Source organism: Toxotes jaculatrix, chromosome 10 (assembly GCF_017976425.1).
Source record: "Toxotes jaculatrix isolate fToxJac2 chromosome 10, fToxJac2.pri, whole genome shotgun sequence".
In the NCBI taxonomy this organism is placed as follows: domain Eukaryota; kingdom Metazoa; phylum Chordata; class Actinopteri; family Toxotidae; genus Toxotes; species Toxotes jaculatrix.
The window spans coordinates 26812030-26836746 of NC_054403.1; the positions used below are offsets into that span (position 1 = coordinate 26812030).

A 24717-nucleotide genomic window follows, 5' to 3' on the forward strand; every position below is an offset into this window, starting at 1 on the left:
CTCAAAATGTCATAAAAAACATAGTATAGTAAGGCGTTTTTTTCGGCCAAAAAAAGTTAAAAAAATTTTTCACCTCAAAATGTCATACAAAACGTCATAGTATAGTAAGGCGTCAAAATCGGCCAAAAAATGTCAAAATTTTTTTGGACCTCAAACTGTCATAAAAAACGTCATAGTATAGTAAGGCGTCAAAATCGGCCAAAAAAAGTCAAAATTTTTTTTCACCTCAAAATGTCATAAAAAACGTCATAGTATAGTAAGGCGTTTTTTTCGGCCAAAAAATGTCAAAATTTTTTTGGACCTCAAACTGTCATAAAAAACGTCATAGTATAGTAAGGCGTCAAAATCGGCCAAAAAAAGTCAAATTTTTTTTTCACCTCAAAATGTCATAAAAAACGTCATAGTATAGTAAGGCGTTTTTTTCGGCCAAAAAAAGTCAAAATTTTTTTCACCTCAAAATGTCATAAAAAACGTCATAGTATAGTAAGGCGTCAAAATCGGCCAAAAGAAGTCAAAATTTTTTTTCACCTCAAAATGTCATAAAAAACGTCATAGTATAGTAAGGCGTCAAAATTGGCCAAAAAAAGTCAAAAAAATTTTTGACCTCAAAATGTCAAAAAACGTCATAGTATAGTAAGGCGTTTTTTTCGGCCAAAAAAAGTCAAATTTTTTTTTCACCTCAAAATGTCATAAAAAACGTCATAGTATAGTAAGGCATTTTTTTCTGTCAAAAAAAGTCAAAATTTTTTTTCACCTCAAAATGTCATAAAAAACGTCATAGTATAGTAAGGCGTTTTTTTCGGCCAAAAAAAGTCAAAATTTTTTTCACCTCAAAATGTCATAAAAAACGTCATAGTATAGTAAGGCGTCAAAATCGGCCAAAAAAAGTCAAAAATTTTTTTCACCTCAAAATGTCATAAAAAAAATGTCATAGTATAGTAAGGCGTTTTTTTCGGCCAAAAAAAGTCAAAATTTTTTTCACCTCAAAATGTCATAAAAAACGTCATAGTATAGTAAGGCGTCAAAATCGGCCAAAAGAAGTCAAAATTTTTTTTCACCTCAAAATGTCATAAAAAACGTCATAGTATAGTAAGGCGTCAAAATTGGCCAAAAAAAGTCAAAAAAATTTTTGACCTCAAAATGTCAAAAAACGTCATAGTATAGTAAGGCGTTTTTTTCGGCCAAAAAAAGTCAAATTTTTTTTTCACCTCAAAATGTCATAAAAAACGTCATAGTATAGTAAGGCGTCAAAATTGGCCAAAAAAAGTCAAAAAAATTTTTGACCTCAAAATGTCAAAAAACGTCATAGTATAGTAAGGCGTTTTTTTCGGCCAAAAAAAGTCAAAAAAATTTTTGACCTCAAAATGTCAAAAAACGTCATAGTATAGTAAGGCGTTTTTTTCGGCCAAAAAAAGTCAAAAAATTTTTTCACCTCAAAATGTCATAAAAAACGTCATAGTATAGTAAGGCGTTTTTTTCGGCCAAAAAAAGTCAAATTTTTTTTTCACCTCAAAATGTCATAAAAAACGTCATAGTATAGTAAGGCGTCAAAATTGACCAAAAAAAGTCAAAAAAATTTTTGACCTCAAAATGTCATAAAAAACGTCATAGTATAGTAAGGCGTTTTTTTCGGCCAAAAAAAGTCAAATTTTTTTTTCACCTCAAAATGTCATACAAAACGTCATAGTATAGTAAGGCGTCAAAATCGGCCAAAAAAAGTCAAAATTTGTTTGGACCTCAAAATGTCATAAAAAACGTCATAGTATAGTAAGGTGTTTTTTTCGGCCAAAAAAAGTTACAATTTTTTTTCACCTCAAAATGTCATAAAAAACGTCATAGTATAGTAAGGCGTCAAAATCGGCCAAAAAATGTCAAAATTTTTTTGGACCTCAAACTGTCATAAAAAACGTCATAGTATAGTAAGGCGTCAAAATCGGCCAAAAAAAGTCAAAAATTTTTTTGACCTCAAAATGTCATAAAAAACGTCATAGTATAGTAAGGCGTTTTTTTCGGCCAAGAAAAGTTAAAATTTTTTTTCACCTCAAAATGTCATACAAAACGTCATAGTATAGTAAGGCGTCAAAATCGGCCAAAAAATGTCAAAATTTTTTTGGACCTCAAACTGTCATAAAAAACGTCATAGTATAGTAAGGCGTCAAAATCGGCCAAAAAAAGTCAAAAAATTTTTTGACCTCAAAATGTCATAAAAAACATAGTATAGTAAGGCGTTTTTTTCGGCCAAAAAAAGTTAAAAAATTTTTTCACCTCAAAATGTCATACAAAACGTCATAGTATAGTAAGGCGTCAAAATCGGCCAAAAAATGTCAAAATTTTTTTGGACCTCAAACTGTCATAAAAAACGTCATAGTATAGTAAGGCGTCAAAATCGGCCAAAAAAAGTCAAAATTTTTTTTCACCTCAAAATGTCATAAAAAACGTCATAGTATAGTAAGGCGTTTTTTTCGGCCAAAAAATGTCAAAATTTTTTTGGACCTCAAACTGTCATAAAAAACGTCATAGTATAGTAAGGCGTCAAAATCGGCCAAAAAAAGTCAAATTTTTTTTTCACCTCAAAATGTCATAAAAAACGTCATAGTATAGTAAGGCGTTTTTTTCGGCCAAAAAAAGTCAAAATTTTTTTCACCTCAAAATGTCATAAAAAACGTCATAGTATAGTAAGGCGTCAAAATCGGCCAAAAGAAGTCAAAATTTTTTTTCACCTCAAAATGTCATAAAAAACGTCATAGTATAGTAAGGCGTCAAAATTGGCCAAAAAAAGTCAAAAAAATTTTTGACCTCAAAATGTCAAAAAACGTCATAGTATAGTAAGGCGTTTTTTTCGGCCAAAAAAAGTCAAATTTTTTTTTCACCTCAAAATGTCATAAAAAACGTCATAGTATAGTAAGGCGTCAAAATTGGCCAAAAAAAGTCAAAAAAATTTTTGACCTCAAAATGTCAAAAAACGTCATAGTATAGTAAGGCGTTTTTTTCGGCCAAAAAAAGTTAAAAAATTTTTTCACCTCAAAATGTCATAAAAAACGTCATAGTATAGTAAGGCATTTTTTTCTGTCAAAAAAAGTCAAAATTTTTTTTCACCTCAAAATGTCATAAAAAACGTCATAGTATAGTAAGGCGTTTTTTTCGGCCAAAAAAAGTCAAATTTTTTTTTCACCTCAAAATGTCATAAAAAACGTCATAGTATAGTAAGGCGTCAAAATTGGCCAAAAAAAGTCAAAAAAATTTTTGACCTCAAAATGTCAAAAAACGTCATAGTATAGTAAGGCATTTTTTTCGGCCAAAAAAAGTCAAATTTTTTTTTCACCTCAAAATGTCATAAAAAACGTCATAGTATAGTAAGGCATTTTTTTCTGTCAAAAAAAGTCAAAATTTTTTTTCACCTCAAAATGTCATAAAAAACGTCATAGTATAGTAAGGCGTTTTTTTCGGCCAAAAAAAGTCAAAATTTTTTTCACCTCAAAATGTCATAAAAAACGTCATAGTATAGTAAGGCGTCAAAATCGGCCAAAAAAAGTCAAAAATTTTTTTCACCTCAAAATGTCATAAAAAAAAATGTCATAGTATAGTAAGGCGTTTTTTTCGGCCAAAAAAAGTCAAAAAATTTTTTCACCTCAAAATGTCATAAAAAACGTCATAGTATAGTAAGGCGTCAAAATTGGCCAAAAAAAGTCAAAAAAAATTTTGACCTCAAAATGTCAAAAAACGTCATAGTATAGTAAGGCGTTTTTTTCGGCCAAAAAAAGTCAAATTTTTTTTTCACCTCAAAATGTCATAAAAAACGTCATAGTATAGTAAGACGTCAAAATTGGCCAAAAAAAGTCAAAAAAATTTTTGACCTCAAAATGTCAAAAAACGTCATAGTATAGTAAGGCGTTTTTTTCGGCCAAAAAAAGTCAAATTTTTTTTTCACCTCAAAATGTCATAAAAAACGTCATAGTATAGTAAGGCGTTTTTTTCGGCCAAAAAAAGTCAAAATTTTTTTCACCTCAAAATGTCATAAAAAACGTCATAGTATAGTAAGGCGTTTTTTTCGGCCAAAAGAAGTCAAAATTTTTTTTCACCTCAAAATGTCATAAAAAACGTCATAGTATAGTAAGGCGTCAAAATTGGCCAAAAAAAGTCAAAAAAATTTTTGACCTCAAAATGTCAAAAAACGTCATAGTATAGTAAGGCGTTTTTTTCGGCCAAAAAAAGTCAAATTTTTTTTTCACCTCAAAATGTCATAAAAAACGTCATAGTATAGTAAGGCGTTTTTTTCGGCCAAAAAAAGTCAAAAATTTTTTTCACCTCAAAATGTCATAAAAAACGTCATAGTATAGTAAGGCGTCAAAATTGGCCAAAAAAAGTCAAAAAACGTCATAGTATAGTAAGGCGTTTTTTTCGGCCAAAAAAAGTCAAATTTTTTTTTCACCTCAAAATGTCATAAAAAACATCATAGTATAGTAAGGCGTTTTTTTCGGCCAAAAAAAGTCAAATTTTTTTTTCACCTCAAAATGTCATAAAAAACGTCATAGTATAGTAAGGCGTCAAAATTGGCCAAAAAAAGTCAAAAAAATTTTTGACCTCAAAATGTCAAAAAACGTCATAGTATAGTAAGGCGTTTTTTTCGGCCAAAAAAAGTCAAATTTTTTTTTCACCTCAAAATGTCATAAAAAACGTCATAGTATAGTAAGGCGTCAAAATTGGCCAAAAAAAGTCAAAAAAATTTTTGACCTCAAAATGTCAAAAAACGTCATAGTATAGTAAGGCGTTTTTTTCGGCCAAAAAAAGTCAAAAAATTTTTTCACCTCAAAATATCATAAAAAACGTCATAGTATAGTAAAGCATTTTTTTCTGTCAAAAAAAGTCAAAATTTTTTTTCACCTCAAAATGTCATAAAAAACGTCATAGTATAGTAAGGCGTTTTTTTCGGCCAAAAAAAGTCAAATTTTTTTTTCACCTCAAAATGTCATAAAAAACGTCATAGTATAGTAAGGCGTCAAAATTGGCCAAAAAAAGTCAAAAAAATTTTTGACCTCAAAATGTCAAAAAACGTCATAGTATAGTAAGGCGTTTTTTTCGGCCAAAAAAAGTCAAAAAATTTTTTCACCTCAAAATGTCATAAAAACATCATAGTATAGTAAGGCGTCAAAATTGGCCAAAAAAAGTCAAAAAACGTCATAGTATAGTAAGGCGTTTTTTTCGGCCAAAAAAAGTCAAATTTTTTTTTCACCTCAAAATGTCATAAAAAACGTCATAGTATAGTAAGGCATTTTTTTCGGCCAAAAAAAGTCAAATTTTTTTTTCACCTCAAAATGTCATAAAAAACGTCATAGTATAGTAAGGCGTTTTTTTCGGCCAAAAAAAGTCAAATTTTTTTTTCACCTCAAAATGTCATAAAAAACGTCATAGTATAGTAAGGCGTCAAAATTGGCCAAAAAAAGTCAAAAAAATTTTTGACCTCAAAATGTCAAAAAACGTCATAGTATAGTAAGGCGTTTTTTTCGGCCAAAAAAAGTCAAAAAATTTTTTCACCTCAAAATGTCATAAAAACATCATAGTATAGTAAGGCGTCAAAATTGGCCAAAAAAAGTCAAAAAACGTCATAGTATAGTAAGGCGTTTTTTTTCGGCCAAAAAAAGTCAAATTTTTTTTTCACCTCAAAATGTCATAAAAAACGTCATAGTATAGTAAGGCATTTTTTTCTGTCAAAAAAAGTCAAAATTTTTTTTCACCTCAAAATGTCATAAAAAACGTCATAGTATAGTAAGGCGTTTTTTTCGGCCAAAAAAAGTCAAAATTTTTTTCACCTCAAAATGTCATAAAAAACGTCATAGTATAGTAAGGCGTCAAAATCGGCCAAAAAAAGTCAAAAATTTTTTTCACCTCAAAATGTCATAAAAAAAATGTCATAGTATAGTAAGGCGTTTTTTTCGGCCAAAAAAAGTCAAAATTTTTTTCACCTCAAAATGTCATAAAAAACGTCATAGTATAGTAAGGCATCAAAATCGGCCAAAAGAAGTCAAAATTTTTTTTCACCTCAAAATGTCATAAAAAACGTCATAGTATAGTAAGGCGTCAAAATTGGCCAAAAAAAGTCAAAAAAATTTTTGACCTCAAAATGTCAAAAAACGTCATAGTATAGTAAGGCGTTTTTTTCGGCCAAAAAAAGTCAAATTTTTTTTTCACCTCAAAATGTCATAAAAAACGTCATAGTATAGTAAGGCGTCAAAATTGGCCAAAAAAAGTCAAAAAAATTTTTGACCTCAAAATGTCAAAAAACGTCATAGTATAGTAAGGCGTTTTTTTCGGCCAAAAAAAGTCAAAAAAATTTTTGACCTCAAAATGTCAAAAAACGTCATAGTATAGTAAGGCGTTTTTTTCGGCCAAAAAAAGTCAAAAAATTTTTTCACCTCAAAATGTCATAAAAAACGTCATAGTATAGTAAGGCGTTTTTTTCGGCCAAAAAAAGTCAAATTTTTTTTTCACCTCAAAATGTCATAAAAAACGTCATAGTATAGTAAGGCGTCAAAATTGACCAAAAAAAGTCAAAAAAATTTTTGACCTCAAAATGTCATAAAAAACGTCATAGTATAGTAAGGCGTTTTTTTCGGCCAAAAAAAGTCAAATTTTTTTTTCACCTCAAAATGTCATACAAAACGTCATAGTATAGTAAGGCGTCAAAATCGGCCAAAAAAAGTCAAAATTTGTTTGGACCTCAAAATGTCATAAAAAACGTCATAGTATAGTAAGGCGTTTTTTTCGGCCAAAAAAAGTTAAAATTTTTTTTCACCTCAAAATGTCATAAAAAACGTCATAGTATAGTAAGGCGTCAAAATCGGCCAAAAAATGTCAAAATTTTTTTGGACCTCAAACTGTCATAAAAAACGTCATAGTATAGTAAGGCGTCAAAATCGGCCAAAAAAAGTCAAAAATTTTTTTGACCTCAAAATGTCATAAAAAACGTCATAGTATAGTAAGGCGTTTTTTTCGGCCAAGAAAAGTTAAAATTTTTTTTCACCTCAAAATGTCATACAAAACGTCATAGTATAGTAAGGCGTCAAAATCGGCCAAAAAATGTCAAAATTTTTTTGGACCTCAAACTGTCATAAAAAACGTCATAGTATAGTAAGGCGTCAAAATCGGCCAAAAAAAGTCAAAAAATTTTTTGACCTCAAAATGTCATAAAAAACATAGTATAGTAAGGCGTTTTTTTCGGCCAAAAAAAGTTAAAAAATTTTTTCACCTCAAAATGTCATACAAAACGTCATAGTATAGTAAGGCGTCAAAATCGGCCAAAAAATGTCAAAATTTTTTTGGACCTCAAACTGTCATAAAAAACGTCATCGTATAGTAAGGCGTCAAAATCGGCCAAAAAAAGTCAAAATTTTTTTTCACCTCAAAATGTCATAAAAAACGTCATAGTATAGTAAGGCGTTTTTTTCGGCCAAAAAATGTCAAAATTTTTTTGGACCTCAAACTGTCATAAAAAACGTCATAGTATAGTAAGGCGTCAAAATCGGCCAAAAAAAGTCAAATTTTTTTTTCACCTCAAAATGTCATAAAAAACGTCATAGTATAGTAAGGCGTTTTTTTCGGCCAAAAAAAGTCAAAATTTTTTTCACCTCAAAATGTCATAAAAAACGTCATAGTATAGTAAGGCGTCAAAATCGGCCAAAAGAAGTCAAAATTTTTTTTCACCTCAAAATGTCATAAAAAACGTCATAGTATAGTAAGGCGTCAAAATTGGCCAAAAAAAGTCAAAAAAATTTTTGACCTCAAAATGTCAAAAAACGTCATAGTATAGTAAGGCGTTTTTTTCGGCCAAAAAAAGTCAAATTTTTTTTTCACCTCAAAATGTCATAAAAAACGTCATAGTATAGTAAGGCGTCAAAATTGGCCAAAAAAAGTCAAAAAATTTTTTCACCTCAAAATGTCATAAAAAACGTCATAGTATAGTAAGGCATTTTTTTCTGTCAAAAAAAGTCAAAATTTTTTTTCACCTCAAAATGTCATAAAAAACGTCATAGTATAGTAAGGCGTTTTTTTCGGCCAAAAAAAGTCAAATTTTTTTTTCACCTCAAAATGTCATAAAAAACGTCATAGTATAGTAAGGCATTTTTTTCTGTCAAAAAAAGTCAAAATTTTTTTTCACCTCAAAATGTCATAAAAAACGTCATAGTATAGTAAGGCGTTTTTTTCGGCCAAAAAAAGTCAAATTTTTTTTTCACCTCAAAATGTCATAAAAAACGTCATAGTATAGTAAGGCGTCAAAATTGGCCAAAAAAAGTCAAAAAAATTTTTGACCTCAAAATGTCAAAAAACGTCATAGTATAGTAAGGCATTTTTTTCGGCCAAAAAAAGTCAAATTTTTTTTTCACCTCAAAATGTCATAAAAAACGTCATAGTATAGTAAGGCATTTTTTTCTGTCAAAAAAAGTCAAAATTTTTTTTCACCTCAAAATGTCATAAAAAACGTCATAGTATAGTAAGGCGTTTTTTTCGGCCAAAAAAAGTCAAAATTTTTTTCACCTCAAAATGTCATAAAAAACGTCATAGTATAGTAAGGCGTCAAAATCGGCCAAAAAAAGTCAAAAATTTTTTTCACCTCAAAATGTCATAAAAAAAAATGTCATAGTATAGTAAGGCGTTTTTTTCGGCCAAAAAAAGTCAAAAAATTTTTTCACCTCAAAATGTCATAAAAAACGTCATAGTATAGTAAGGCGTCAAAATTGGCCAAAAAAAGTCAAAAAAATTTTTGACCTCAAAATGTCAAAAAACGTCATAGTATAGTAAGGCGTTTTTTTCGGCCAAAAAAAGTCAAAAAATTTTTTCACCTCAAAATGTCATAAAAACATCATAGTATAGTAAGGCGTCAAAATTGGCCAAAAAAAGTCAAAAAACGTCATAGTATAGTAAGGCGTTTTTTTCGGCCAAAAAAAGTCAAATTTTTTTTTCACCTCAAAATGTCATAAAAAACGTCATAGTATAGTAAGGCATTTTTTTCGGCCAAAAAAAGTCAAATTTTTTTTTCACCTCAAAATGTCATAAAAAACGTCATAGTATAGTAAGGCGTTTTTTTCGGCCAAAAAAAGTCAAATTTTTTTTTCACCTCAAAATGTCATAAAAAACGTCATAGTATAGTAAGGCGTCAAAATTGGCCAAAAAAAGTCAAAAAAATTTTTGACCTCAAAATGTCAAAAAACATCATAGTATAGTAAGGCGTTTTTTTCGGCCAAAAAAAGTCAAAAAATTTTTTCACCTCAAAATGTCATAAAAACATCATAGTATAGTAAGGCGTCAAAATTGGCCAAAAAAAGTCAAAAAACGTCATAGTATAGTAAGGCGTTTTTTTCGGCCAAAAAAAGTCAAATTTTTTTTTCACCTCAAAATGTCATAAAAAACGTCATAGTATAGTAAGGCATTTTTTTCGGCCAAAAAAAGTCAAATTTTTTTTTCACCTCAAAATGTCATAAAAAACGTCATAGTATAGTAAGGCGTTTTTTTCGGCTAAAAAAAAGTTAAAATTTTTTTTAACCTCAAAATGTCATAAAAAACGTCATAGTATAGTAAGGCGTCAAAATTGGCCAAAAAAAGTCAAAAAAAATTTTGACCTCAAAATGTCAAAAAACGTCATAGTATAGTAAGGCGTTTTTTTCGGCCAAAAAAAGTCAAAATTTTTTTTCACCTCAAAATGTCATAAAAAACGTCATAGTATAGTAAGGCGTCAAAATTGGCCAAAAAAAGTCAAAAAAATTTTTGACCTCAAAATGTCAAAAAACGTCATAGTATAGTAAGGCGTTTTTTTCGGCCAAAAAAAGTCAAATTTTTTTTTCACCTCAAAATGTCATAAAAAACGTCATAGTATAGTAAGGCGTCAAAATTGGCCAAAAATAGTCAAAAAAAATTTTGACCTCAAAATGTCATAAAAAACGTCATAGTATAGTAAGGCGTCAAAATCGGCCAAAAAAAGTCAAAAAAATTTTTGACCTCAAAATGTCAAAAAACGTCATAGTATAGTAAGGCGTTTTTTTCGGCCAAAAAAAGTCAAATTTTTTTTTCACCTCAAAATGTCATAAAAAACGTCATAGTATAGTAAGGCGTTTTTTTCGGCCAAAAAAAGTCAAAATTTTTTTCACCTCAAAATGTCATAAAAAACGTCATAGTATAGTAAGGCGTTTTTTTCGGCCAAAAGAAGTCAAAATTTTTTTTCACCTCAAAATGTCATAAAAAACGTCATAGTATAGTAAGGCGTCAAAATTGGCCAAAAAAAGTCAAAAAAATTTTTGACCTCAAAATGTCAAAAAACGTCATAGTATAGTAAGGCGTTTTTTTCGGCCAAAAAAAGTCAAATTTTTTTTTCACCTCAAAATGTCATAAAAAACGTCATAGTATAGTAAGGCGTTTTTTTCGGCCAAAAAAAGTCAAAAAATTTTTTCACCTCAAAATATCATAAAAAACGTCATAGTATAGTAAAGCATTTTTTTCTGTCAAAAAAAGTCAAAAATTTTTTTCACCTCAAAATGTCATAAAAAACGTCATAGTATAGTAAGGCGTTTTTTTCGGCCAAAAAAAGTCAAATTTTTTTTTCACCTCAAAATGTCATAAAAAACGTCATAGTATAGTAAGGCGTCAAAATTGGCCAAAAAAAGTCAAAAAAATTTTTGACCTCAAAATGTCAAAAAACGTCATAGTATAGTAAGGCGTTTTTTTCGGCCAAAAAAAGTCAAATTTTTTTTTCACCTCAAAATGTCATAAAAAACGTCATAGTATAGTAAGGCGTCAAAATTGGCCAAAAAAAGTCAAAAAACGTCATAGTATAGTAAGGCGTTTTTTTCGGCCAAAAAAAGTCAAAATTTTTTTCACCTCAAAATGTCATAAAAAACGTCATAGTATAGTAAGGCGTCAAAATCGGCCAAAAAAAGTCAAATTTTTTTTTCACCTCAAAATGTCATAAAAAACGTCATAGTATAGTAATGCGTCAAAATTGGCCAAAAAAAGTCAAAAAAATTTTTGACCTCAAAATGTCAAAAAACGTCATAGTATAGTAAGGCGTTTTTTTCGGCCAAAAAAAGTCAAATTTTTTTTTCACCTCAAAATGTCATAAAAAACGTCATAGTATAGTAAGGCGTCAAAATTGGCCAAAAAAAGTCAAAAAAAATTTTGACCTCAAAATGTCAAAAAACGTCATAGTATAGTAAGGCGTTTTTTTCGGCCAAAAAAAGTCAAAATTTTTTTTCACCTCAAAATGTCATAAAAAACGTCATAGTATAGTAAGGCGTCAAAATTGGCCAAAAAAAGTCAAAAAAATTTTTGACCTCAAAATGTCAAAAAACGTCATAGTATAGTAAGGCGTTTTTTTCGGCCAAAAAAAGTCAAAAATTTTTTTCACCTCAAAATGTCATAAAAAACGTCATAGTATAGTAAGGCGTCAAAATTGGCCAAAAAAAGTCAAAAAAATTTTTGACCTCAAAATGTCAAAAAACGTCATAGTATAGTAAGGCGTTTTTTTCGGCCAAAAAAAGTCAAATTTTTTTTTCACCTCAAAATGTCATAAAAAACGTCATAGTATAGTAAGGCATTTTTTTCTGTCAAAAAAAGTCAAAATTTTTTTTCACCTCAAAATGTCATAAAAAACGTCATAGTATAGTAAGGCGTTTTTTTCGGCCAAAAAAAGTCAAAATTTTTTTCACCTCAAAATGTCATAAAAAACGTCATAGTATAGTAAGGCGTCAAAATCGGCCAAAAAAAGTCAAAATTTTTTTTCACCTCAAAATGTCATTAAAAAAACGTCATAGTATTGTAAGGCGTTTTTTTCGGTCAAAAAAAGTCAAATTTTTTTTTTCACCTCAAAATGTCATAAAAAACGTCATAGTATAGTAAGGCGTTTTTTTCGGCCAAAAAAAGTTAGAATTTTTTTTGACCTCAAAATGTCATAAAAAACGTCATAGTATAGTAAGGCGTCAAAATTGGCCAAAAAAAGTCAAAAAAATTTTTGACCTCAAAATGTCATAAAAAACGTCATAGTATAGTAAGGCGTCAAAATTGGCCAAAAAAAGTCAAAAAAATTTTTGACCTCAAAATGTCATAAAAAATGTCATAGTACAGTAAGGCGTTTTTTTCGGCCAAAAAAAGTCAAAAATTTTTTTCACCTCAAAATGTCATAAAAAACTCCATAGTATAGTAAGGCGTCAAAATTGGCCAAAAAAAGTCAAAAAAATTTTTGACCTCAAAATGTCAAAAAACATCATAGTATAGTAAGGCGTTTTTTTCGGTCAAAAAAAGTCAAATTTTTTTTTCACCTCAAAATGTCATAAAAAACGTCATAGTATAGTAAGGCGTCAAAATTGGCCAAAAAAAGTCAAAAAAATTTTTGACCTCAAAATGTCAGAAAACGTCATAGTATAAAGTAAGGCGTTTTTTTCGGCCAAAGAAAGTCAAAATTTTTTTTCACCTCAAAATGTCATAAAAAACGTCATAGTATAGTAAGGCGTCAAAATCGGCCAAAAAAAGTCAAAAAATTTTTTGACCTCAAAATGTCATAAAAAAACGTCATAGTATAGTAAGGCGTTTTTTTCGGCCAAAAAAAGTCAAAAAAAATTTTGACCTCAAAATGTCATAAAAAACGTCATAGTATAGTAAGGCGTTTTTTTCGGCCAAAAAAAGTCAAAATTTTTTTTGACCTCAAAATGTCATAAAAAACGTCATAGTATAGTAAGGCGTTTTTTTCGGCCAAAAAAAGTCAAAATTTTTTTTGATCTCAAAATGTCATAAAAAACGTCATAGTATAGTAAGGCGTTTTTTTTGGCCAAAAAAAGTCAAAAATTTTTTTGACCTCAAAATGTCATAAAAAACGTCATAGTATAGTAAGGCGTTTTTTTCGGCCAAAAAAAGTCAGAAATTTTTTTGACCTCAAAATGTCATAAAAAACGTCATAGTATAGTAAGGCGTTTTTTTGATCCGGATTTCTTTTTTATGATGGTGTGAAGTGCCAGAAAGTTTTTGAGGAAGCTTTTCAGTGACTACAGAAGCACAGTCTGGGCAAGATTAGGTTTAACCCCTCCCGCCTGTGTTTCATTCCTTTTCTACAGAGAACTTGCACCTTGCTGGGAACGTATCAAATGGCACCAACATCCCTCTGCACTCCGTCAACATGCCTAGCCAGAGATTCTATCGAGGACCCATCCACTGTATCAGCAGCATCCTGCAGACCGAGGGCCTTCAGGGCCTCTACAGGGGGGCCGGGGCCATGATCCTGAGGGACGTACCTGGATACACGCTCTACTTCATCCCGTACACCATCTTCTGCAACCTGCTGAAGCCAGACGCCACGTCAAGCCCTCATCCGTGTTCTATCTGGCTCGCCGGAGGACTGGCAGGTAAATGTCACAGACGATATCCGGCTTTTTAACGCTGCCATAGCAACGAATAATAAGATGCTTTCTGTGTCGTTAGTATGGTTTGGTTTGCCTGAAGCTGTCCAATCAGCAATGCTGGATTTAAGTTTTATTTAGGGCAGAAGCCACAGACTGAGGTAGCTAAACATTCAGGAGCAGTAACATCTGTGGAAGTTTAGCGGTCACTGGTTTTTATCGGTTATCATTAAATTCAGTTTACTATCAGACAAGTGGCAGATTTTCATTTATTTTATTCATATATTATGATTTAATTTGTAGCAAAATGTGTTGAAGGAAACAGTACATTTGCTTCGTGTACATGTGCTGATACAGCATTTAGCTCTGTACTTTATCAGGTATTTCTTTTATACTTTGTACATTTTTGCTCTATCACATTCTGTGCAGCCACAAACCTCTTTACTGTTTAGTTACAACCCACATTGGCCTTGATCTGGTCAGTCAGCAGTATGGACGCCCTGTGTTTGTGCAGACACGCTTTTATTGACGTCTGTGTGCTGCTTTATCCGCTGTTTTTATTGACCTGTGAAAAACTTTGCTCCACTTGCTTCATTTAAATTCATGTGACCTGAACTAAACTTTAATAGTTTTGTAGCTTTGCTGGTGTAATGACCTGATTTCAGGGCTGAGACATCATTTGCTAATATGTGGTAACATTATGACTCCAGCTCCAAAAACCAGGATCCTGGAGATGTTTCTCTGAAGGTTTTTTAGAAGTAAATCTAAATCAGCTGCACTGATGTGTAGAGCAGGAGGGGGTGTGTAAACTTATAGCTCAGCCCGTGTGAATGTGAGCCGTGTGTACAGCGTGGACAAACAGTGCAGGGCCTGTAGACTCCGATTTGGGAATGGTTTGGCCTCAGAGGTTCACGTGGACTCGCTTCCAGATGCAGGCCAGCAACCAATGAACACGTGACAGAGGATAAAATCAGCTGTGTGCCATAAATCAATGGGTCTGGCTGTGTGTGGTGTCAGGCCTGAATTATTTCACTGTCACTGGATTTCAGACCTGATGCCCACAGGATTGTTGCCTCCATGTGGAATCTGCTAATACTCATCGCAAAATCTTTTTTTAAATGTATTGCTTATTTCACATTTCCTATTGACATGGGTGTGTTTCCCTATGTCTCCAAATAACAGAGATTTTTTTTATTCTCAGTTGAATTCTGAGACTCTTGAATACTAATCAGCCTGTCTGTGGTCTCATATAAAGTGATACTGCTGGTACTTTTCCACTCGGTCAGCTGTCTTAGTGAATGCCTAACTTGGCGGGTTTTACAAGGAGCACCTGAATGCATCATTAGTTATAGTCTGTTAGTTTTGGCTTTTGTGAGTTGGAGCCGGTCCAGCTGAGTCTCCAGGTCCAGATCCAGCTTTGTGGGCGGCGTCCTTTCAGTGATCCACTGCACGAATTGGGGGCAGAGAGACTCATTTGGCAGGAAGTTTGTAAATTATGCTGCTTTTTTTAATGAAGCTTTTAGTTAAAATTTCTAACCTCTGACCTTTCTGTGTCCCACTAATCCTGCTTTAAAAAAAAACCAGAAGAACAAACTAATTTCATTAGAAGGAGGGAAAGTTTATTTATATTACATATAAGACAAATTAAACAGTAGAATAGAAAATACACTGCAGTACAAGATATAAACAAAGAGTTCCAAGTTTAACTTGGGACTAGCCTAATCTGTTAGCCTAATTAGTCTAATTTTCTTTGTTGGATTTTTGAATTCTGCCCGGGTTTGTTAGCTGGGACTCTGACACTGACCGATGTTTGTACTTGAAATTAAAACAGGAACTAAAGCTCGCTCTCCTCTTCCTCAGGCTCCATTTCCTGGGTCACAGCCACGCCGGCTGATGTGGTGAAGAGTCGATTGCAGGCCGACGCTCAGCTGCAGAGGAAGTACAAGGGAATCTTACACTGCATCATCCACAGCTACAAGACGGAGGGAATACAGGTGAGCAATATGACTGTAACCTGGAGACACACAACCAACACAAACGCAACACAATTAGGAAAATGCTTATTGCAGTGATTCTGTCAAGAGAGATGTGTAGTTTCAAAGCTGTATTATATACAAAAGGATTTCTTCCCATTATTAACAGCTGAGGCTCAGTCCAAGCTGCTGCTGCTAGAGTGTTATACTAATAATAAGGAAATTCATTTTATAAAGATAAAACTTTAAATATCTGATTGACAAAAACAAAAATTCAACTCTTTTCAGGTACATTTGTTTTGTTTACTGATTAACTTTATGTCCATTAATCAGCAGAGGCTTTGTTTCACACAGAAACTGTTAAATTTAATCAATATTACGACTCTTAAGGCCGACATCGACAAACTGACCATGAGATGGGACGTATGTGAATTATCTGCTGAGCGAAACCCTGGAAACAGATGTTTGAATTTGGCTTTAAATTCTCCCAGAATGCCTTTAAAATTTGCATGAAGTTCAAGTAAATTTAAATACACATTAAACACCACTACTGAGCCAGGTTTACTCTACCACCTACTGTAACAGATGGCTGAGTCCTTTGGAAGTGAAAGCTTAGAAAAACAGCGTAAACGCCAGGTCCTGTTCTCAGAACTCAAACCCCCCTGAAGCCTGTTAAACCACGTGGTTCTGTCAGCGAGTGAGAGCTCGGCATCCAGACGAGCCTCTTTCAGTAAGAGTCACATTACAACATGGACACGCATCACATCCTGATGTACGGCAGGAAAAAGAAAACCTTCTGACTGTGATCAGAGAGCAACCGATAATCAGGTTCATTTACTTTCAAATAAAAAAACAAAAGAAAACTACAGTAAGTGATGTAATTGTTCAGTGTGATGTAAAACTACAAACCGCAGACCTGCAGCCTGGGGGGGGTGGGGTGGGGGGCGCACGGGGTCACGTCAGGTGCACAGTTGCACCATGGCTGCCTTCCTCGACTAAAATCAACAACAGACCTGCTCCAGGCGTTTGGGTTCATAATGTCAAAGGTCATAAAATATAGACAAACTGTCCGACTTACAACATGGAATAAGTGTTTTAGCAAACACAGCAGGCGTGTGATCAATAACAGAACGTCATTGGTGTTCTGAGAAAGTGGACTGGACTGCACTTTGGACCCGATGGTCACAGATCACAGAGTCAGGTTACAGAGGACTGTGTCCCTCAAATAAACACAATATAATGTTGTAACCTGTGAGAGTTGGACAGATGTATACGCTAATCACTGTGCTAGTTAGCTGTGCTAATCACCTCCTGCCTGCAGCTTCACACCTGAAGAACAGGAAGTAAATGAGCGTATTTCTTTTCGATGATCAGCTTATTAGTTCTGAACAGTTCAGCAGGTTGTCAGCATTAAGCTGTCACTCACCACAGTTGTTTTCCACCTTCATTAATTAAAACTCTTTTTCTGTGCGCAGGTCTTCGTCCGTGGAGCGTCAGTAAACGCCATTCGAGGCTTCCCGATGAGCGCCACCATGTTCCTGACCTACGAACTCTCCCTGCAGTTCTTCAGGAGTCTCTAGGACCAAGGAAGCATTTCTGTGGTAAAGGAATCACATCCAGTTCTTGGTAAATGAGCACGCAGCAACTAGACCCCCGTAGAGTCACCTGCCTGTCACCTGATGTTACCTTACGTCACTGCGAGCTGATGAGGCATTTCAGCTCTGAGAAACAGTCACTGCTGACCGTCTTCTCACATGATGACTGATTCATCAGTGATGTTTTTAACGAGTATTTTAAATTTTGGGAAATTTAATGTTAAATAATAAGAATTCTGATATCAAAATCATCCATTCTTTCCTGAGCAGAGCTTTGGCTGCACTGATGGTCACATGTCCAGTGTTTTACATTACATAAAGTTTTTCTGTTTAAAAACTGGGACAGTTGAAGACTTGGGTAAATAAAGACAGGGATGGAGTCCTGGGCTAGACTTAAGCCAGACTTAAACTCTGACGAGAGAAAGCAGAATATTTAATTCCTCTATCTCTTATTTTGTGTTGTCGTAGACGTTCACATAATATTTCTATGCCTGAAAATGTGGGTAAGATAAGGCTACATGTCAAATGTGACGTGGCTGGATAGTCCTGGATAGAAATCAGTTCCTTCAGTATCTCTGGGGGGTGTGATTATTAAAATCTGCTCTGGCTCTGAGCCTGAGAGCTGCCAACCAGTTGTTGCTGCTAAAGTATTCGCATAATGAAGCTAACAGGGGACATATGGATGATTTGGGGGTCAGCGTTCTCATTATTTAACGTTGAGTTGAGCATTTTTTTGATGCAGATTTACCAAAGAACTCTGTGTGTTCCTTTTTATGGTGGTTTTGGGGAAATGAGGTTGTGTTGTCAGCTGGAGATCAGCCTGTCTTGAACTTACCTGGACACTCTGCTGGCACACCTGCAGCTTTTCCCCGGAAGAGAGCGTTATTCCTCTGTTTCAACCTGAGAAAAAGGCAAGAACAGAGAAATCTGAACATCTTTGACCTCTTTGTAGAGTCATGTCTCAGTGAAGAAGGGAGCTGTGCACTTTCATCTCAGCAAGATGAAGCATGTGTGACTTCATGCTGAGAACGGAGTTGAATGTTTGTACAAAGGATGTGACATTTTCAGCACAGCTGCGAGTCTAAGTCTAATATTCCTGTTGTTTCTTTACAGATCAGATTCTTTTAGCTTTCAGTGTCGATTTACTTTCTAGTTGACAGTTTTTTTTTGTACCTTGCATGAGATAAAAAATATAAAGCTTAAATGTTTTTACGTAACCAATAGATTTCTTTTTAATTTTAGAATATTTTTTAAACCTAGAATCAGATTGAACATGAAAAGTGTTGTGAGGTGTTGAAAATGACACATCCTTTAGTTCAGTACATGAAATGTTGCCTTCCTCTGCACATGGACTGTATGTGCATCCCGTGTTACCGTCCACTTGTACATATTATATTTGTGTGTTTCTTATATTAAGAAAAGCGAGTTTTACAAGTTAATTTTAACTTCATGTTAACATGAGCTTTTTCACATAACCCTATTAAAAGGCATGAATTCAGATATATATGAGCCACTTTAGAGCAGGTACAAAACATTTACAGTTAATGACTCACAAAAGACGTTTCACTGTAAAATGAGACAGCTGTTCCTAAAAGAATTACTACTTTAATGGATTAAAAACACTCATTTTGCTGTAACATTTAAACTAGCAGTTATGTTAAGACTTCCCTGCACCAGTTATGATTTTCAATGTGTATTCATACGACTTTTTAAGATACTAGGCCTCTCTATCTCTTCTTCACCTGTCTTATAGTGATATTTTAAATAGTTTTCTTGTCATGTAAATACTTGTAAATATGTTAACTGCCATTCCAGATGGTGGAGAGCCAGAAGAATCTTACTGTACATAAATAAAGATTTTAAACACCCCCTTGATCCGGTTCCTTCTCTGAATCCGCTCCTCTCAGAATAATCTGTGACTCATGTGACCACTCGTCATGTGAGTTGTTGCCAGATAAACACCTCATGATGTCCACACGTGTTACAGGAGGGAGTTGACTTTCTGGCAGTAACTGAGCCTGATGAGAAGAAGAAGATTCTGACGCTGGCTCCCTGCCTGCAGGCCACTGATAAGAGTCTGAAGCCCTGAGGTCTCTGTCATAACCACAGTAAGCTGTATGCTCTGTGTCTGTTGTGTACTTTCACCTGAGCATGCCTGTGATGTTACACAATGTCCACTAGGTGGCAGTGTTTGACAATAAAATCATGGAGAAGACGTCCCTTACCTGCTTGAAGTTCTGATACTCATTCAGGCTGATTGTCCACTGGAGTTCGATGTCCAAGGAAGACTGCAAAATACACATCACAACAAATATGATGTCATTAACAAGTCCATTTATTTCACAGTAACTTCATGGTTCTTCAACTTCCTGTTGATTCTAATACATCGTTTTAATCTGCAAAGAAAAGCAAACAACGCTGATAAATGATCACAGACGTGTCAGTGAGCAGACGCTGCCGCTCCACCGAGACCCCACCACACACAAGAACCACTCAGGGACTAAGCTGTGTTCTGTTACAACAGGTGAAGTTTAACAGTAAAGACCATGGGTGGTGAAAACAAATCGATGACCACCACATTGTTGAGTAATTGCTATTATACTATAGACGATTATTAAATTTCCAAAGATCGATGTTTTGTTTTCTTTTTGTTATGCACTGCAGTGACTCTCCAGTTACTGGCTGCCATACAGGATTTAACCGCAAGGCGGAGCTGTTGAGTAACAGTCATAACAAAACACCGTGTAACAGAACCAGCGAGCGAGCTAACTATGCTAGCGAGGCCAGAGGCGCGTGACATGGACGAAAAAAAACCATTAACCGACAAACAATCCGAAAAAACATGTATATTAAGTTAACTGGCTACTTTACACCGTCCCTAGGTGAGTGTGTGGTTATCTGACCCGTAGTCAGCGAGGATAGGCTCCAGCTCTGCCGCGACCCTGACGGATCAAGCGGTGTAGAAAACGGATGGATGGATGGATGAGGGCTCACATGTCGCGCTTCCATCCAGAGGAGGCTGCGTGGGCTAAAGACAACCGTCTGAAGCCTCACTCCACCGAGTCAGCGTGCTCTCCACGAGGTGACGACGTTAGCCCCGGTGAAAGACTACATCTACAACGAGAAAAAAAAAAAAAGGAAGTTACAGCTGTACTACACAATACTGAAGGTGCTTTGAGATGTTTCTCAATAAAAGAGAAGTTGAGTAATTCAGCAGCTGGCTGTTTTTTTAATGGTGCAACACGTTTATGGTGTATTTTGGGTTACTGTTGTCAAATGGAAACTCAATAATCGATTGGTAATCGAATCGAATCAGGAAATTGGACCATCCATATCTGAGATAACCACTAAACTCACATATGAAGGTGTTTATATATATATATTTTAAAGATGAGCAGGATGTAGACGAATGATCAAATATCCTGCAATACAACACCGGCCTGTGGGAAATTCCACGCAGCTAAAGCTCAGTTCTGTTTTATTTATTTTTTTTGACACAAAGCTCCCATTAAGTTTCTATGACTCAGTGTTTGAGAAGGTCCAACTGTGACCTTTTGTCTCTGATTTTTGGAGACAGTGTTGTTCAGTTTATGTAAGTGATGGAAAATCTCCAAACTTCAAACAGGCCACTGACAGTTGTAGAGTTTTCAAGACCAAATTAGGGAACAGAGACGAACAGCAGGGTCAGATGACGGAGAACAGCTGGTCACCTCTGATAAAACTCTACTCAAACAATGAGTTACGACAGTTAAGGTAGTTCATTTGCTCTTTCAGCCAAAAACAGATATTCATGTCATTCATTTTTTCATCTAAATGATCCTCAGAAATTTTACTGTATCTTCATACACATCTGTATTTTGATATTGTTATATAATATTACGCATATCACGATAAAGCATTTTAAACATATTGTCCTAATTGTTCCTAACATTCTCTAATTCCATGGACTCTACCAAATATACTTTCACTTGAGGTTATTGTGCTTTCTGCAAAGTAATTCTTTTATATAACACGGAAAAAGTCAATCACTGCAGCCATTACAAGTCCCTCTTGATGAGCGTGGGCAAAACAACAGAAGAAAGAGCACTTTAAATGTAAATGAGAGTCTGGTGTTGACAGGTTTCCTGATGCGGAAGCCAACACATCAGCAGCTGGGATTTGGTCTGAGCTTGGGTGAGGCCTTAGATCAACCAAAGCACTGACCTGCTGTAAATTCTCACAGCGCCTGGGAGGCTGGCTGCCCCCGAGTCTGACCTTTGATATGTTAATATCCTCGCTTTTAATTTTCCAACGAGCTACACAGAAGCTGGAACCAACAAAGCCACACAATGTCTTTGTCACTTTTACAGAGACGTTCGAGAATGCTGGAAATGCTTCTGAGATGTTTGTTAGCCACACTAATGCTGCTGCACAGGTTTATATTGCTGTTTAATGGTGGTTCATTAACAACAACACCGGGGAAACGAGAATTCAAAATTAGTTTGACCCACATCTGTGCCACATACTGTGCCTTAACCTTAGCGTATATCTGTCCTTCAGGATGGACCAATCATCCATTTCCAGACAAAACACTTAACTCAGTGTCGGCCAACGTAGTCTAAAATAATTTGGAGTTGCAGTCTACACACTGTATAATACATAGAAAGCAAACCTGTACACTGTACACACTACCCGGGCCTGGTCCAAAGAAGTCCTTAACGTCTAATGTAACATTATTTCAGCTTATTATCAGAATAAAACAACTTGTTTAAAGACATCAAAGACTCATTCTCCCTGATTCTAGACCCAGACACAGAGGGCAGAGGATGTGTCTTTAGATATATCTGAAGTGAAGAGTCAGTATGTTCTGCTGTCCCTCCCACAGCTTATCTGTCAACCAGCTGAGAAAATGACATTCATCCACTTTCTCCTCCCTGCAGTTCTCAGCTGTAATTTCTCTGTGTCCAAGCCATCGCCTTGCCTTCCGTTCTCCGTCATCGATCAGTCCCCCCCCCCCCCACCCCCCGTCCTCCCTCTGTCACCCTCTTCTGGACCCCCTCCGTCCACTTCTGTCTCTTTCCTCCCTTATCTCCTTCCCGCCTTCATTTTCAGTTCAAATGTCTGTGATTTTCCCTCCTGGCTTTGTCCCAGTGCAGCTGAGGGTCCCACCCCTCCACGCAAAATACAGGGGCCGACACAGAAACACACACATAGTCCAACCAAACCAGCCATCTGGCTGTACCTCATGGTTCCCACGTCTGCATGCTGACTGATGGCTTCAGTTCAGAGATGTGTATATGAACAGCTAAATTAATTTGTGTTAATTTGTGATTCGTTCATCCAACGAATCCAATCCAGTCCAAACATCCACTTGAAAAGGTCAAAATCTAATGCACATAACCGTTAAATTACCTGCAGATAATTGTGCTCCTCTGAAGATGAACCTTTTCCATTTTGCTCAGTCCATTTTCAGCTTCCCGTCAGCACCACCCTCAGTCAGCCTAGAACAGAGCATAAACTTTGTTAAAACCTACAGAGGAAATCTGCTGAGCACAACCCAGAGGATCAAACCTTTGGATTTTTAAAGACTCTGGCTGAGGGACAGAGGGACGACAACATCAGGTCTAAGTCCAGTCAAACTCAGGACCTCCAGGACACTACAACAACAAATTGATGTGGTCAAATAAAAGGAGTCTGCATCCGCTTTCAAACCACTATATTAACAGTAATTAATCTCAGATTTCTCCATGAAAAAGTTTTACTTTTCTGGGGTAACATAATAAACCCAAATACAAACATACACAACACGTACAGATAAGAAAACTAATTTTCCCTCAGGACTGTTTATGTTACTTTGAGCATAAACACCGTGAAAATATAATTATACCTATTCCAACATACACCACGTATGCGCCTGCCTTTAGGAAAACAGGCTGAAAGAACAAACACAAACACACATGCACACAAACACACATTATTATACAACCTCTGCTCTTGGCATTTACAGTGTCCCTGTTAAATGTGAGCGTTAGCTGAAATAAACGGCTAATCTCTCTGCCTCCACATGTAAATGCCTTGTGTTGAGTTTTCCTCAGGAGACGGAAATACACTAAACCACTTCTCTGCTGTCTGTCAAAGCCCCTCGACAAGAAAAGTCTATTGGTCTCTGGAAATTACAAACAGCCCACACACACTAATCTGTCAGCGAGTCTTTCATTCAGGATTAGCAAGACTGTAAAAGAGCAAATCACTGCTGGTAATTCATCGGTTACAAAACACTGACGGAGGCAGCGGCAGCAGAGAAACAGGTTTGAATGTCTGAACGAGAGCAGGCGACTGTTCACTGACCAGGCTCGTACGAATAATCAGGCTTTTAAACACTCACTGTTCATATTTCACCTTCCAGACATTACTGTGCTGAGGTCACACAACCTGATGTGTCCTCTGAACACGCTGATGCAGAGCAGGGAGTGGAGGCCATAACAAGAAATACACACAGCTTTAAAAGTCATCATCACCTGCCGCTTATCTGGGTCCAGGCCCAGGTCGCGGGGGTAACTGCCACCCAGTCCACAATGCACCAAAGTCCCATGGGAGGTGATGCCGCCCGGGGTGGGGCTCAAACCCACGACCCAGAGAGACGGAGTCTCGTGCTCTACCAACTGAGCTAACCGGGTGGCAGCTTTAAAAGTATTGTTACTAAAAGTAACAACACACACACACCTCTCTGAGGCTTTTTGTGGGATTTGTAAACATTTGTTGGCTGTGCCTTTGGTGATTAATATATTCAGCTGGAGTTTTATTAATACCCTGGAACATGGAGCAAACTATTTAATTAAAACAAGAGATTTCTTTAATTAAGCAGCTCAGTCACTGAGGGAATACTGAGGAATACTAAACACAGGGAGGCATCAACAGTTTCCTCAGACATGTCCTTCAAGGACACACACACACACACACATATATATATATATATATATATATATATATATATATATATATATATATATATATAGAGAGAGAGAGAGAGAGAGAGAGAGAGATATACACAAAATACAGATTTTAACACACTGATGCACAAACTCAGCTGAAAAAACAACAACAAATGAATGAATGAAAGATCTTCTGATAGCCAGCGGAGACTTACAGCTTCATTACATCCCAAGCTACCACAACTTACACATTTCTACAAAAAAACCAACAAAACAGATGATGTGGACACTAGGTTTATACTACTGAGTACTGTGGAATACTTTGACCCCCTCACATATTCATATTCAGGAAGAGAAACTATTCATGTCATGCGTGTTCACTAGCGCTGCAACGATTAGCCAATCGATTAGCCGATCGATTAGCCAATCGATTTTTTAAAACTATTTTATAAAACCATTAAACAATGAATCCAGAAAGTAATCCGCAGATTAATCAATACTTAATCTTTAGTTGGACCCCTGCTGCTCGCACTTTTAACAACCTGTACACATCAGGTAAATCCAATGCACACGATCCAGCGTTAGCATTTATTCAGCTCTGTTGCTTTTTACCTGTCGTCAGTATAAACTGAAGTTCACTCGACTCCAGGAGGTGAATGTTGGCTGTTTAATGGCGTGTTTCTGTGATTATGTGACGGCAGGAGGGAAAATATCCGACAAACGAACTTCTGTAATCAGATGTAAACAAACTCCTCCACCTCTGGGCGCCATTTTGAACTTTGAATCTCCACTGGAACGATGTGATTGGTTGAGTGAAGCCCCGCCCCTTAGTTACGACATTGGCTTAGCCGCGCATGCGTCGGAGGAG

At 35.3% G+C, this 24717-nt stretch overlaps 1 protein-coding gene and 1 long non-coding RNA gene across 4 annotated transcripts in view; one reads left to right on the plus strand and one right to left on the minus strand.

Moving 5' to 3' along the window:
* slc25a48 (solute carrier family 25 member 48) overlaps positions 1–17158 on the plus strand; it is a 30142-nt gene extending 12984 nt beyond the window's left edge. For both annotated transcript variants that reach the window (XM_041048391.1, XM_041048392.1), the window contains exons 5-7: positions 13089–13376; positions 15231–15364; positions 16819–17158. In XM_041048391.1, the coding sequence (XP_040904325.1) occupies positions 13089–13376; positions 15231–15364; positions 16819–16923 (527 nt within the window). In that variant the 3' untranslated portion in view covers positions 16924–17158. The remainder of the gene's footprint in view (positions 1–13088; positions 13377–15230; positions 15365–16818) is intronic.
* Positions 15249–24601, minus strand: LOC121188578. Of its 2 annotated transcripts, none has more exons than XR_005894715.1 (7): positions 24462–24601; positions 22330–22418; positions 19933–20052; positions 19164–19226; positions 17774–17838; positions 16770–16939; positions 15249–15384 (listed from the first exon to the last, which is right to left on the minus strand). It is a non-coding gene; the product is annotated as an uncharacterized LOC121188578 (long non-coding RNA). The 2 variants fall into 2 exon arrangements; XR_005894714.1 differs by having other exon boundaries at positions 19842–20052.
* Positions 24602–24717: the final 116 nt, after the last annotated feature.